General features: G+C 37.8%; 1 protein-coding gene across 14 annotated transcripts in view; it reads left to right on the top strand.

Annotated features, from left to right (window-relative positions):
- The window catches only part of PUM2 (pumilio RNA binding family member 2), a 74922-nt gene that overhangs the window by 38895 nt on the left and 21006 nt on the right, over positions 1-15021 (top strand). For 10 of the 14 annotated variants that reach the window (XM_088053940.1, XM_088053939.1, XM_014251436.2 and 7 more), the window contains exons 6-12: positions 23-293; positions 582-675; positions 2562-2687; positions 3853-3992; positions 5684-5822; positions 12804-12947; positions 13977-14258. In XM_088053940.1, the coding sequence (XP_087910066.1) occupies positions 23-293; positions 582-675; positions 2562-2687; positions 3853-3992; positions 5684-5822; positions 12804-12947; positions 13977-14258 (1196 nt within the window). The remainder of the gene's footprint in view (positions 1-22; positions 294-581; positions 676-2561; positions 2688-3852; positions 3993-5683; positions 5823-12803; positions 12948-13976; positions 14259-15021) is intronic. The other 4 variants (XM_014251431.2, XM_014251432.2, XM_014251428.2 and 1 more) reach the window with 2 other exon arrangements.

Genomic DNA, 15021 nt, shown 5'->3' with positions numbered 1-15021 from the left:
GTCTTAAATTTCTTCTGAACAGTCGTACCCCTGGAAGTCGACAAGCCTCCCCAACAGAAGTAGCTGAACGCCTGGGCCCAAATCCCAGCACCACAGAAGGATTAGGTCCACTTCCCAATCCTACAGCCCACAAGCCTCTGGTAGAAGAATTTTCAAATCCAGAAAATCAGAATCTAGATGCCATGGAACAAGTTGGTCTTGATTCTCTACAGTTTGACTATCCTGGCAATCAGGTACAAATGGACTCTTCAGGAGCTACTGTAGGACTTTTTGACTACAATTCTCAGCAGCAGGTTAGTAATGGACTGTGGAAGATTGATCCTTTAAGTTGTTGATGATCGTCTTGATAATCAGTCATTTCAACATGCAATGCATTGAATATTATTTTGTCTGTGACTCAGTCAAGGGCAAATAACTGTATAATTAATCTAGAAGAATATTGTTGCATAATTTTCTAGTTTAGTAGCTTAATATTACGAAGCTTGCTTTGACATTTTTTTTTTCATAAGCATATACCAAGTATATTATAGCCTTGACTTTTGAAAACTGAAATGCATCTTTTTTTTTTTTTTTCCCAATAGCTTTTCCAGAGGACTAATGCTCTGACTGTTCAGCAGTTGACAGCAGCCCAACAGCAGCAGTATGCACTGGCTGCAGCTCAGCAGCCACACATAGGTGAGGTTTCTGTACAGTACAGCAAGTGTCCCTGGCAAAAGTGGGTGTGTTGCTTTTGAATTGAAAGAATCCTTTCTGTTTACCCAGTCGTCTCATTCAAATAGAAACTGATCACTTGGCCAGTTGCAGTGGTTCTCATGAATACTGCACAGAATGACTGCCTATGGCTGTACTGTCCTTAGTGGAGGTTTTCTGTTGTTAATTTTCTCCTTCGGACAGTTTTATACAAAGAAATAAAACTTACATTTGCCTCTGTAGCATAGTAGTTGAATGTTGATGGGAGTAAAAGTTAAAAATGCTTATTGCTATAAGCAGTAATAGAAACACTAGCTTTATATACTAGAAACCAATATGCAAATGTCAGATTCTATTGCAGTTTTGTGTTTTTAGTAATCCAGTTAAAAAACATTGTAGAGTAGAATTTTTAAATCATACTGTTGGGTTGATTAAGTTTTATTTTTTCCTTCTTAATGGTACCATTTAAACAGCTCTTCCTTCTTGCAGGTACCCCTGTGATAGAGCTAATTCTTTAGCAGGCATTTTTTCAGTGCCTTTAGTTCAGTGAGTTAGTTAAATGCATAAGGTTCTTTGTGTGCTGCAACTCAACAAGGAGCCTTTATTTCAGTGACAGCAATTTTATCTTCCACTGTGGGGAAGCTGTTGGTGTTTAGGGGAGGGAGGTTGGAACACAAGGAAGTAATTCCTTGTTTGTGGAAGGGAGATAGGGTTTAAAGATTTCAACCCTCTCCAGTTCCACTGGGATGTTGAGGTGTGTGCACAAATGTCTTTCCTCTGTGAGAAAAGATTGTGAGATTCAGAAGGGCAGGTAGAAGTAGGAAGCATCGCCAGTGACTTGTGTCCATGCTCTCCTGCAAGTAAGTTTTTTTACCAGCTTGTTTAGGTGGGTTGTGAGGTCTGTTCAGACAGGGATCAGCAGCCTATAACTGGGATTGAAAAGTGGCAGCTCTTCACTGTTAAATAGCTGACAAAAACAGGCTGAGAGCTGGAAGCATGGCAGATTGAGATGTTTGTGTGAGTCCTCAGGTCCTGTCTTTGACTTACAAACTTTGGAGAAGCCTCTACTTTGTATGAAGTGCTGACTCAGTAGTCAGCTGTAATTTTCCTCTTTAAAATGTAGCCTCTTGTCATGTGCATATATTAATAGAAATTTATCAAGAAACGTTTGGAAGGAGGGAAATAGTTTGCTGTGCCTTGCTTGCTTCAGCAGTTGCTGACCCAGTGTTGGATAAAGTTTGTGAACTCAACTGACAGGGGAAACTGGGTAGCGATGCTTTGTTTGCCAGAGTTTCTACAGTTGTCTGTATCAGTCTTTACAGTTCTACAGCTGTCTGTATCAAATTGGGATTCTTGGGAAGTAAGATTAGCATCTCATAACTGGCTGTTTAAAATTTAGGTATCTGACTTAAACTATCTGGTTAAAATTTTTCTTAATTGTTAGTGAAGGGAGATTTTTGTCTCTAGCCAGTGGTTCATTTCATGTGGCTGATTCACTTCAGACATTAGATGACTTGTTTGCTACAACTTTCTGTGCAAGACTAGTTTAACTTTCAGATAGTTAAAGTTGGGCAAGATAAATTTCACTTTGAATAATCCCTTCTGTGTAAGGATGGATAGACACATATGTGATAAAACCTCTTGGATTCTGTAGATCCAACAAAACAAAGCTGTTAGGCCTTGGGATTAGTAAGAAAGGACAGATGAGAAGACATAGAAGTGTTGATTTCTGTAATTATGTACCTGCTCTTAAGAGCTTCCAAAGTACAAGCAGTTCTGATTTTAACAGATAGGCTGTGTGATTTGGGTGGTGTGAATATGATTATGCTTGCTAAGAATGTTGGCTGTAATGAAACTCTTTGTTACTGCAGCAGGCGTCTTCTCCGCAGGCTTGGCCCCAGCTGCTTTTGTGCCAAACCCGTATATTATCAGCGCTGCTCCTCCAGGGACTGACCCATACACCGCAGCTGGATTAGCTGCAGCAGCTACCCTAGCAGGTAACTGAGCCCTGGAAAGTGTTTGTCTTGATAATTCAACGGAACGAAAAGAGGAAAAAAGTGAAATTTGTCCTGTTTATTCTCTGCAAATGTAGTTCTAGGAGGGAGAGACTTGTATGAAAATACTGCCATCTTGAAAATCTTTACTAAAATAGAAAAGCTTTCAGTTTGTTATATATGGATTCCAAGTTTCTCTTGCCGCTGGACTTGCATATGCAAAAATTAGGGCTTCTTTTCTGTTCTAAAAATGTTTATGCTTAATAAGGTGCATGTGACATTGACAGTATGTATTATTTTCATAAGATGAGACAGCTAAGCTTTCCTTTTATGTTTTTACTCAGTGCATTAATTTTCTAATTCTAGCTTTTCTCATTTGCAGTGGGCATGAGAAAAAAGATGTTCTCCAGAGCATGCTAAAGGGCTCAGATAACAGAGAAACACAGGAAAATCTCTTCAAAAGTTACTAGATATCAGTGTGAAACAACATGACTGAGTATTCAAGTCCCAGGTAGTGCTCAGACTTGAGCAAAACATTTGAAAAAAAACAAACCCTTCGTTTACACATGGTGTTTCACAGGGAAGGCAGTAGAAAAAACTAAGACATGTGTACGTAATGGTGTATGTACAATGCCATGATACAGAGAGATTATTCTTCTACAGATAGACTTCTGCAATATACTGGAAGAGTTAAGTGTGCCCACTTTGAAGAGCATCATGTAAATGCAGGGGAGGCACATGAAATAGTTGTGTTTATGAGCAAGGGCATCATACAGAAAGGAGGAACCACTGATTATCAAAGTCTCAGTACATCACTATCAGGAGGATAAATTTCGTTCATTCTGTGAACATGTTCTGAAATGATCTTTTCTTTCAGCCGTGAAAACTGATTTTTAATGTTCTTTGGTACACAGACTGAATGCTTTAAGGTTCTTTGTCATCTGAGTCTCACAAGGGTATTCATTTTTTCATAGAGAAGATATGACTTGGTGTGAATTTTTTTAAATTAACCCATTTGTATTCATGTGTCATTTTATCTAATATGGGAATTCTTTCTTTTTAATACCTATTTCTCTTCTGACACTGAGAAGATGGATCAATGAGGGATGCTGCAAACAGTATTTTAAGCAGCTGCACTAGATGGAATAATCATGCTTTCTGGTTTTAGGTCCTGCTGTGGTTCCGCCTCAGTATTATGGTGTTCCATGGGGGGTGTATCCAGCCAATTTATTCCAGCAGCAAGCTGCAGCAGCAAATACCACAGCAAATCAGCAAGCGGCTTCCCAGGCACAGCAGGGACAGCAACCGGTATGTTCAGCATGAAAAGCAGAGGGGCCTGACCTTAACATTCCAGTGTGTCAGGGTCAGCTGCTAGAAAATTTTATATAATTCAGATGTTGTGTTTTATTGTATGATAAAAAAAGGTTAAAAACTCACAATTTTCTTACTGTTTGTCACTGTCTCACACCATATTAAAGCTATTTTACAGTCTTGTTTCTTAAGACAATAAGCATTAAAAATAGTTGCTTTCTTCAGGTTGCTGTGCTATTATGTGCGTAGCTGATGCTTCCTGTGTAGCAAATTATTGTAAAGTTTAATCTAGATAACTGACATAAGGGGATGGAAATATACATTCTGGCAATTTTAGGATGATATTGTTTCTTTTAAGCTTGGGAAAAAATTGATCTGTGTTTTAATAAATTAGCTGGAAGATTGAATGTTACACATTTTTCTGTCCTGTCAAAAAGTAGGGGAAAAATAGGGAAATAAGTGTTACCAGTAGTTCTGTTGCTTCCCAGGGAGGAAGGCTTGCCCAGCTTGCTTTTCTGTGACATTAATTGTATTGCAGCATCACCATGTGCCATATGGTGTTTTTGCCTTGGTGAAGCAAGAGCGAGCAATTGTTGCAAGAACTTGTTGAAAATTACGTTTCTTTAAGTAATTTTTTTAAAAAATGCTAATTTTCTATTGTTACTCTGACTACATTTTTAAACTGTTGTATGAGCTTCCAGTATAAATGAATTGCAATTTTGACAAAAACCCCAAATTTTACAAAAATTTTACATTTGAATGAACATAAGCATCTCAAATATTTTACCAGCAATATGGTTAATTTCAGTGCCATTATTAGAAATGTAATATAAGAAGTCTGAGATACCACATAATTTCAGGGGTTTCATCACTATTTTTATAATCAGGTGGATATTTCTTTCTGGTAATTGTTTTTATCAGTGACCTGCATTGGTAACTGAATGTATATCATCTCTACAGTGTCTTTGTTTTCACTATAAAATTAATAACTGATTCATGCAAATAACATATACAGTTCTTTGTGGGAATATATTGTGAGTTATATTTCTCCCTTATTTCAGACCTGAAGAAGTTGATTTTAACCAAGAGAAATATAGTTGCAAGAATTTAGATTGCTTTTCAATCAGATTCCCGGATATTCACTGTCAGAACGTAATAAAATATGCCTGCGTTGCATGGTGATGGAGTGTTATGTGTTATGTTTAAAATTTAGTGGGTGCATTATTTACAGCACTCTTGGCAGTGGAGTGTTAATTATTTAGACAAGTTACTACAAGTGCGGAAAATACTCAAATTTACATCATTCAGTTGCCTGGAAATAATGTAAACAAATGTGTTTATCAAGGAAGGTCAGGTGTTCAATTAATAAATAGTGTAGATTGTAAAATGTATCACTCTTACAGATTTTCTTCCTTCCTTTATACTCATTACCATTGATGGAACATGCCTGAGTCCTGCTGTCCAAAGCAGGGCAGAAATTTTATGGTCTTGTTTGTCAGCAAAATAGTATCTACCTTTTATTCTTTGTAGTGTATATTCTGGACACCAACGAGGTGCAGTTTCCCAAAGTGGAAAACAGGGCTGAGAGGCATCAGATTCTCAAAGAAACTGTTCTAGACCTTTGTTAGCACATAATAGATTGGCTTCCTTACCTTTTAAGGAAGGGGTGTTGTATCGGCCTTTTCCAGGTCCTGCGAGCTGGAGCAACTCAGCGCCCGCTCACTCCCAACCAGGGGCAGCAAGGGCAGCAGGCAGAGTCACTTGCAGCAGCTGCAGCAGCAAATCCAGCTTTGGCTTTTGGTCAGGGTCTTGCTACAGGCATGCCAGGTATGTATGTTAGCAGTGGATTAGAGACTCATGGAAAGTAACAATATTGGTGTTATTAGGTAAGAGATTAACCAAGTCCTGTTACGTTTATGATAAGCTGCTTAGAGCTGAGTTTTATAGTTTTATGTTATTCAGTTGGTTTAAAATACTGGCACAGTATTTTTAGAGCACAAGAAACTCCTAGCATTTGTTACTTGGAGCATTTTCTCTGTATTTGCTGTGAAAAATGTATGCACAAGAAATATAATAGATTTTTGCAAGATAATTTCATCTATAATGAAGTAACTACATACTGTCTTAAAAAGTCATGTGTTTTCTGGTTCCTCTGCAACATTAAGTTTTGCTAGAATAACTTTTATTTGGGACATAATAATATCTAAAACTCAGAATCCAAAATCAAGAAATTTAAAAGAAAATTACTGCTTGATCATATCTGAAGATCACAAAATGCTTGGAAGCATTCCAGAGGTTGGAGCCTCAGATTCTTTTAGTGTGCATGGCTGACGTCCTGAGGAACGGTTCATGTGTTGGGGAGTGGTTAGCTTGAAGTTCAGCATCACTTCTAAGTGTTGGGTACAGTTACCTGAGCAAGAGCAATTTCAGTGTACTTGGCCAATCTTTAGATTGAAGGCTAAAGTTTTTACACAGTTAAGTTAGATAATGTTGATGCATTCCTTTGACCCCTGTAGAAGTGCTCTCCTTGGTCAACAGCACTGTGAGATGCCCTGCAGCCTGGAGTTAGAGTTGTTTGCTGCATACTCTGGGGCTGTACTGTTCACTTGGCCTTCCATGAGCACATTTTAGATTTTTGCTGCAGAGCTGACTGGCTGTTGTGTTTTTCTTGTCTGTTTTATTTTGTAACTGCAGTTTCTATTTCTTCTCCTGCAGCAGTTATCTTCAGCTTTTAATATCTTTCTCCTAAAATGAGAAATCAGCAAAGTGCTGTCCTGGCACCTGCCAAGTGGTACTCCTGCACCTCACCAAAGCAGTGGATAAGGCCTACAAACAATGAGGCATGTGAGAGATGTTAATAAGCATCTTTGCACAGGCCTCAAAAGCTTACTTGTAATTTTTTTCTCTTTTCTTTCTCTCTCTCTTTTTTTTTTTTTTTTTGAGAGGGGTGTAGTGTATGTTTGTTTATATTTACTTATTAGTTCATACTTTGGATCGGGAGTAGTAGCTGTCTTAACTCAAGACTAGCTCTTAAAACCCATAATCTTCCCCCCACTCCAGATCATTGATTGAAGGTAATACTGAGTGGTTAAATACATAACCTCAGTAGTGCAGGAGCCTGTCCTTTGAAGAAAGTATTTGAAATCTTTTTTTTTCCCCTCTTCCACAAGCCTCAAAAGGTTTTCTGTGAGGGCAGGAGCCTTTTTTTTCAATTTCCATGGTAGATTCCTGCTTTATCCCATCTGATGCTGCAAGCCTGGATGGCCAGAGAAGAACTTTATTCTTGGGAATATATTTCAGACTGTTCTATAATAGAATTGTGTGCAACTGACTTGAGCCTTACCAACCACACTGTTACAGGAATAGGCTGTATAGGGAATAAGGCTCAAAATATAAAGAAAGACATATATTTTTTCAGTCTTCACTAGATTGCATTTGTAGTGAGTCATAGGGAGTGCTGGTGATTCCTCTTTTTAGGGTAAGAAGGTTGAGGAAATGAATACATGCCTTTATATGTGGGAATCTCATTACATGCACTTGGTTTGGTGTCTGTGTTTGACAGAGATGCTTGGGCTCCATTTATAGCAAGCAAAGAGAAATAGGAACTTCTACTCTTGATTTGTCTGCCTCTAATTTAGTTTCCTGATTTAGGATAAAGTGAGTTTGGCTCCAGAGATGCCTTTTTCTATTAACTTACTATAAAATTGAGTCAAGATGACTAAATAATATCTAGGTACCAAAATGTAGCTTAGTGAATCCCAGACAGCAACCACTGATCAACACATGTAATATAACAAACAAGATTAAGTAGTACAGAATTCATATTGCAATGGACGAAGATGTTTTACAAGAAAATGAAGGTCCAAATAGAGTTTGAAGCTTTTAAATACTCTTTACAGAGAGAATATTTTTAGTTTGACTTCATGGTGAGCTAGCAAGTGAGAGTATACTGTTCAGCTTGTCCATGCTGCTGTCCTGAAATTATTTGAGCCGCTTTCTCCTTGACACAGCCTTCATGTTGGATGAAATTCATGTTATCCCAACTATTTAATGCCTTCATTTTGAAATTTGATATTTCAGGTGTTCCTTTTTTAACTATTGAGGAGTGTGTATTCCTGTGTCACTTAAGATACCTATCTCATTCTACATGCAGAGAGAAAGTGCCTGAAATCCAGGTGACCTTTCACATAATGTCACTGTTAAGTCTCCTTTCAGAAAAACATAGAATGATAGAATGGTTTGGGCTGGAAGGGGCCTTACAGATCATCTCATTCGAACCCCTTGCCAAGGAAGTGGAACCTTCCACTAGACCAGGTTTCTCAGAGCCCCATCCACCCTGGTCTTAAATGCCTCCAAGGGTGAGGTGCCAACAGCCTCTCTGGACAACCTGTTCCAGTGCATCACCACCCTCACAGTAAAGAATTTGCTCCTAATATCCAATGCGAAGCTACAGTCTTTTCATTGGAAGTCATTCCCTATTGTTCTATCACTTCATGCTCTTGAAAAAAGTCTCCAGCCTTCCTGTAGGCCCCTCTGGGTACTGGAAGGCTGATAAAAGGTAAAACTTTGGGTTCTTTTTTAAAACCACTTGATGTGAAATGCATTTTGCATTGGAGTTGCTCAATTCCATTTAAAATTCTTCCTATCCTAGTTGAGCAAGTCATTCTGTAACAAAGATTCTTAAAAAACAAAGTGTTTCTGCCTGAGTGTATGTGCCTGAATGAGAGTGTCAGGGGGTATTCCCAATTTCATAGGACAATCAGTATACATTCTGTTTTTGAATAAAAGCAGTCCTCATCACAGAAAACTTCTGGACTTGGCTTAATCATCTAAAGTCAGGAGTCTGTTTGAGGAGTCATTGTGCTCAGTGGAGAGCTCCGTTGTGCAGTTGCTGTAAAGAGACTGCAGAGCTGCTCAGCTTACCCTAAAATAGATGTCTATAACAGCAGGTCAGCCAAATCCCACTAGAGACTCTGCACTGACTAGGTCAGACACAACTTAGTTTTATGGAACTCACACATTAAAGCTGTCACGGTGCATCTGGCTTGCAGGTGGACATACAAAGTGAGTAGTCTGGGAAAAAACACCCATGTATAGAACATTAAAATCAACAATTTCTATCCATTGGCTTAGCATTATTTGGTTTTATTACCTAGAGGAATTTGAAGTGTGACATTGCAGTGGGTAGTATGAAACAGAAGTCAAATTTCATTATGGCAGATGTACAGTATAGGCAAAGTTACAGTGGTTATAGAAAGTATAAATGGGTTACTGGCAGGATAGTAAGTTCTGCATTGGATTTGTGAGAGGATGTGCAGCGATAAGGCTGAGCATATTTTCCTCAGAACAAGCAAAAAGTTACAGGGGTTCAGGTTTTGGAGAAAGAGACTTGGGGAGGGGAGAGGATGGCATTTTTAAAAGGGGCACATAATTGAGTTGGCAGTAAGGAGTGTTACATCTGTTAAATTGTGTAGAGAGAAGTAGCGAACTGGCATACATTTGGGTGTCATCACTGGGGGAAGTTGCATTGCTGGATGAATCTGTGCAATACTAAGGAAGAGCTGTATAAGCCAAGAAAACAGATTTAATTTCCTCTCATTCTGAAGGTGTATTCAAGGTTTGTGTGGTAAGAATCAAAGTTTTTCAGTCTGTGGTTTCTGGAGACATTTAGAAATCCTTTCAGCAAAACACCATATTGATAAACTAGATTGTTTACTTTCAAATTCCCTACTGGTATGGAGACAGTAAGTGTAGATAGAGCAGTTGAACTCTAAAATAAAAGATGTGATTAGGAACTGATTAAGAAACCATATGTTTTAGTTTTCTGACTGCGTGGGAACACCACGATGAACTTGAAGGCACTGAAATGAGCTTTTATAATTGTTAATTTTGAGAGGAAATTGCACAACTACAGGGAGAGATGATGTGATGGAAGGTAATAAAAACTGAAACAAGGAGACGGAATTAGAGAGGAGATCTGCCAAGTCACCACCTTATGTCTGATAAGAGAAGGCAGGGGAAGTTTCTAGATTAGTGCTTACCTTTCTGGGATAAGGCACAATTTGTGGAATAGAAAGGAAAGAAGAAGAAGATCAAAGTTTTGCTGTGAGAACCGTTCTTTCAGTTATTTAATCTGATCTTAAATGGTCTCTCTGAAATTTTATTTTTGACATCAGAGCAAAAAAATTGATACCTTTGAGGCTGCAGGTGCACTTCGCAAGGTTTTAACAATTTCACAAAGAGTAGGTTCTATGTTGCTTTGTTGTAGCAAACTTGAGTAGAAAGCTAAGGCCTGTGTTGGTTCAGAATGTATTTCAGAAATTGGAAACAGATGAATCCATCAGTTCTCATGCATAGCTTGAACCTTCTGTGACAGTATCTGGATGGTCTTGACCTAGCTTATCATTACTTTAAATGAACTGTCTGTGGGTGGATCACAGATTCATATAATGTCAGGGAAGTATCAAGAGGGCTTGGGTATCTTGTAATGCAAAGAAAGAGCAAGGGCAGGTTGCTTCCATTTTTCAGTTTAGCAGTCCTATGAGTAAATTATTTTATAAAATCTAATACTAATGTATTAAACTGCATAAGTATTAATTTCAGTAAATTTAATTTATGCAAAGTGTATCTCCCCTACCCTCCTCCAGGTATTTTGCATTGGAAAATAGGCTTGTTTACATTGTGGGCCTGAAGTCACATAAAAAGCTGTATATTAGTTTTAAATGAATTAAAGGGTGTAAACATAAAATCAGTGGGGGTTTATAGCAGTTAAACAATTAAGCATTATCTGTGGGTTTGTGCATTTGAAGAGGGTAGATGGGCAGAGCAAATGCTGGTAAGCATTAGCCAATTCTGAGTTCTGAAAAAGTAGTTTTATATGATAACAGCAGAACCAACATGGTGTTATCAGTTGAACCTGCTATGAGTTAAAGCAGAAATTATGTAGGTACTGGTAATTAAACATTGCTAATGTGTTCAGGAACACATATTATTATAACAAGCTTTCCTACTGTGTCACTAATCTAATATTTTCTGGCTACAGAATGACAGTAAAACAGAAAACAGTTTGTCGTCTTTCTGTACCTTGGGAATATAGCAACCTTTCTCAGTGGTGAAGGGGTAGAGCAGAGCACATTTTTGTAGGTGGAAGAAGCAGTGGCATCTCTAGCAAAGGTTTTCAAAACAGTTCAGGTGTAAGAACCTATTTTGGTTGGTTTTAACTAGCCAGGTTTTCAGACAAATGATGTGGAGGACAACTCTTTTCTTGTGCTGTTGGTGGGAAAGAAAAGGTAGATGTGCCTAGAATGCAAAGCAAGTAGTGAGCAGTGAGAACAGGTTTAGAATGATAGCAGTTATGATTCTTCATGATTAGTATGATGCATTCACCTCCAGAACTGTGAATTGAACCTGAAGATCTGGACTGTCATTGCTCCTGTCCTGTTCAGTGCTACCCGAGTTTCCTTCGAATCTTCATATTTTCTTAGTGTGTGAGAATTTGGACCTGTGTATCCTGCTTCCCTGCAGAGCACTGTAACCACCAGGCCAGAAGGCAGATGATGTTTCCAGCTCTTTTTTTGGAGTGTATCTAGGCAGAAGAGATTACTGAGATGTTCTAGAAACTGAGGAGAAAATATGGCTTGGAAGGCTGGTGACTGTGGTACTTATCTTAAATCAGAGGTCCAGTTATGTTCAGGTACATATATATTTCAGAGAGAACTCTGCTAGGCCTAGTTCTGAACATACAAGGCAACTGATGGGAGCCACTGACTTAAAATAGAATGCAAAATCTTTTCTTACATCTACAAAAATAGATGTGTGACTTTTGCAATCTTGTCTTTTTTCTTAATAGTGCTAGTAGATATTTGAACATGGGAGGAATATTGAAATTCCATTGGGTTTTGTTTTATTGCTTCGTAAGAATAGTCAACCTAACAATTAGAATTTGTAATATTTTGAGTATCAGCACCATTTCTTAGATTATTGTAGCTTGTCTTCCATTTTTTAGGGATTCTTATTCCAATTCATCTACTTCACTATAAAGTGTCAAGAGCTTTAAAATTAATTCTCTTGCTCTTGTTCTAAATAAAGGGGTTTTTTTTTGCTTGGCTTTCGTCTCTTTTGCTTTTCTTCATTCATATATTGTATTCTGTATCCCTTCCTATGGCTTGCTTTTCTCCATTTTCAACTGCTCTTCCTTTTCTGCATCAGTTCCCGTTCTTAGCTGTCAACTGAATGAAGTGTTATGCTTGGATTACAGTCAGCTTTATTCCTGTGAAACTGACTGGTCCAAGGTACTCCTGCACACACAGCATTCATTTCCTAATGTGTTTTTTGCAGATGGACTTTTAAGTGTGGCTAGTTAAGGTGTGGAATTTCCAGACTTGCATTTATCTCAGCCCTTTAGTGCATGTCTCAGTAACTTCTCCATGTACAAAGGAGTACAAGAGGAATGTAGTGTATTTTAAACAGCTGAAAGAAATTGATTCGATAATGATCCAAACACTGCCAATTGAGTTGTACCTGTGCCTTCTCACAATGGTGTTAGAAACTTTAACCTTGCCAATAAGTTCAACTTTAGCCAGCTAATTTTAGCAGTTATTTTAATTGTTAAAAATTACTTGAAGTATTTCTAAATCTGATTTTGTGCCATGATGTTTACTGCTTTTTTTTGATTTTCAGTTGATGTTCAAAGCCAGTGTGGCAGAAATGCTGGTTTATAGTTTGTGGTTAGAATATTTCAAGGAAAGAGGAAATGCTGACTGTATGATACTATCTATACCACTAATCTTTGTGTCCTGTGTTGTGTAGGCTACCAAGTGCTGGCTCCCACTGCCTATTACGATCAGACTGGTGCCTTAGTAGTAGGCCCTGGAGCAAGAACTGGGCTTGGCGCGCCAGTCAGATTGGTGGCCTCAACTCCTGTTCTAATCAGTTCTGCAGCAGCACAAGCAGGTAAATATTTAATCCTGCACAGAGGTTTCTTTCATTCTCTGTTGAATCTTATCAGTAATCTTGATTAGTATTTGACATTGTTGTTTTTTATGCAACTGTGAAGTTTTCTGGTTGTGAAGGATATACTGTGCATGCTTGCTTTATTATTCTGCCTCCTCCTGTTCTCTGAGACTGTTCTTTCTCACAGATGGGGTTTTCCATTTTTAATTGGAATTTACAGTCCTCGTCCCATACGTACACAGGCATGTTTCTGCGAATGTTACTTGTCAGATAACAACATTTTCTCCTACCTCTCCCCATGCATTATAACATGCACTTCTCATCAATCCCCTAAATGGTGTCCTCTAGGAAGCATCATTCCATTGCTTCGGCCTGGCAGAAGATGGACTGCTCTGGAGCCTTGCTATGCTTTTCTCCTGAAACTTATTTTCTCCTGAAAAATGTGGCAAGGAGAAAGCTTTGAATAGAATGGAAAGCAAATGAGGAGAATTAGTTATATCGAAAGTCTCTAGTTTCCTTCTTTTTTACCAGTTGTAAGATCTAGTATTACTTTACTGAACCATTTATTGTCTGTGTTAAATTAAAATCCAGAATATTAACCCTGGATTAATTAACTTAATATGTTCAGAAAATCTGATTTTAAGTTAATCTGTCAGCTTCTTTATGCAGAACTCACTTCTGGCAGTAGCTGAAGATGTCTTTGAATGACTCTTAGCTGCAACTCTGCTACTGCAACTTGGGATATAAAACGTTCAGTAAACAGTAATGTCTTATATGTTTACACTGAAAACTCCCTCAATTACATTTACACTTCTGCAGCCTTAATTAGCCTAAAACATGTGCTGTCTTCACCTTTTTGCCTTGAGTAATTAAGATTGTGTAATACTATTAAGTCTCTTAGTCCTTTAATATGTGAATTTCTGCTTGTTTTAAGAGGGCTTCAGGAAAATACAATTTAGTTCTGAATAATCCATTTTCAGTCAGAAATGTTCGAGAGAGTAATTATGATTGAAAACGTGTGTTTTACAGCTGCAGCTGCTTCAGCTGGAGGAACAGCAAACAATCTCGCGGGAGCCACGAACGGTCTATTTCGGCCACTTGGTGCCCAGCCACAGCAACAGCAACAGCAAACAAATAGTAGCCTACAATCCAATTCATTTTATGGCAGTAACTCTTTGACCAATAACTCCCAGAGCAGTTCCCTTTTTTCACATGGTCCTGGCCAACCAGGAAGCACATCTCTTGGCTTTGGAAGTAGCAGCTCTTTAGGAGCAGCTATCGGCTCTGCACTTGGTGGATTTGGCTCATCAGGTAGGTTGTTAATATAGTGAGGACATTCTGTGAGACTTTTGTGCTAAGCAAAAAAATGTATCTGTATCAGGCATCATATATATACATACATTTCTAAAAACAATGTAAAAATAGGTTATTCAGATTTTAAATAATTTGTAGGGGAATAAAAAAAGCTTTTTAAATTAACTTGGGTTCTGTATACAAGATGCATTTTTGAACAATATCCTGTAGTCACAGGTATCTCCAAAATACTTCTCCATGCTGATCACTGTACTCTGCCCCAGAAGTTTGTTACTGTTTTTCAGTAAGCTGCTTTTATTTTCAGGGAAGTCTTCATCATTTGGTTAAAGTAACAATTGATGATAGTGAAGATATACTTTTTTTTTGTTTTAATTATCATATTAGAAAAATTCATAATTTTTGGGAACAAATTAAACAGTATTTGACTTTCTAAATTTGATCTAATATTGAAGTGCTTGTTTCCATAACATTTTTTAAGGATTTATAAAACAAAAATACTTAATACCCAAGAACAGTCCTTGTTAACTCTAGCAGGTTTAATCTTAGATATAGTTAAGCCTAAATAGTTCTATGCACATCTGGGGCCTTTAATTAATTTCAGCAGATACTCCTAAATGTAACCAACCTGTTTGTACTTAAAAAAAAATAAAATCATTCTGTCACATTTCTGTTCTAAAGCAGAAATTTCATACTCACACAGTTTTTAAACACACAAGGTAGGTTTTCTTATATTTCAGATTCAGTTTTAGTAAGGCAAGAG

The sequence above is a fragment of the Pseudopodoces humilis genome, chromosome 3 (assembly GCF_049639895.1).
Source record: "Pseudopodoces humilis isolate 2021_Gansu_Grassland_sample_001 chromosome 3, ASM4963989v1, whole genome shotgun sequence".
Lineage (NCBI taxonomy): Eukaryota > Metazoa > Chordata > Aves > Passeriformes > Paridae > Pseudopodoces > Pseudopodoces humilis.
This window is presented reverse-complemented; position numbering and strand designations above follow the sequence as displayed.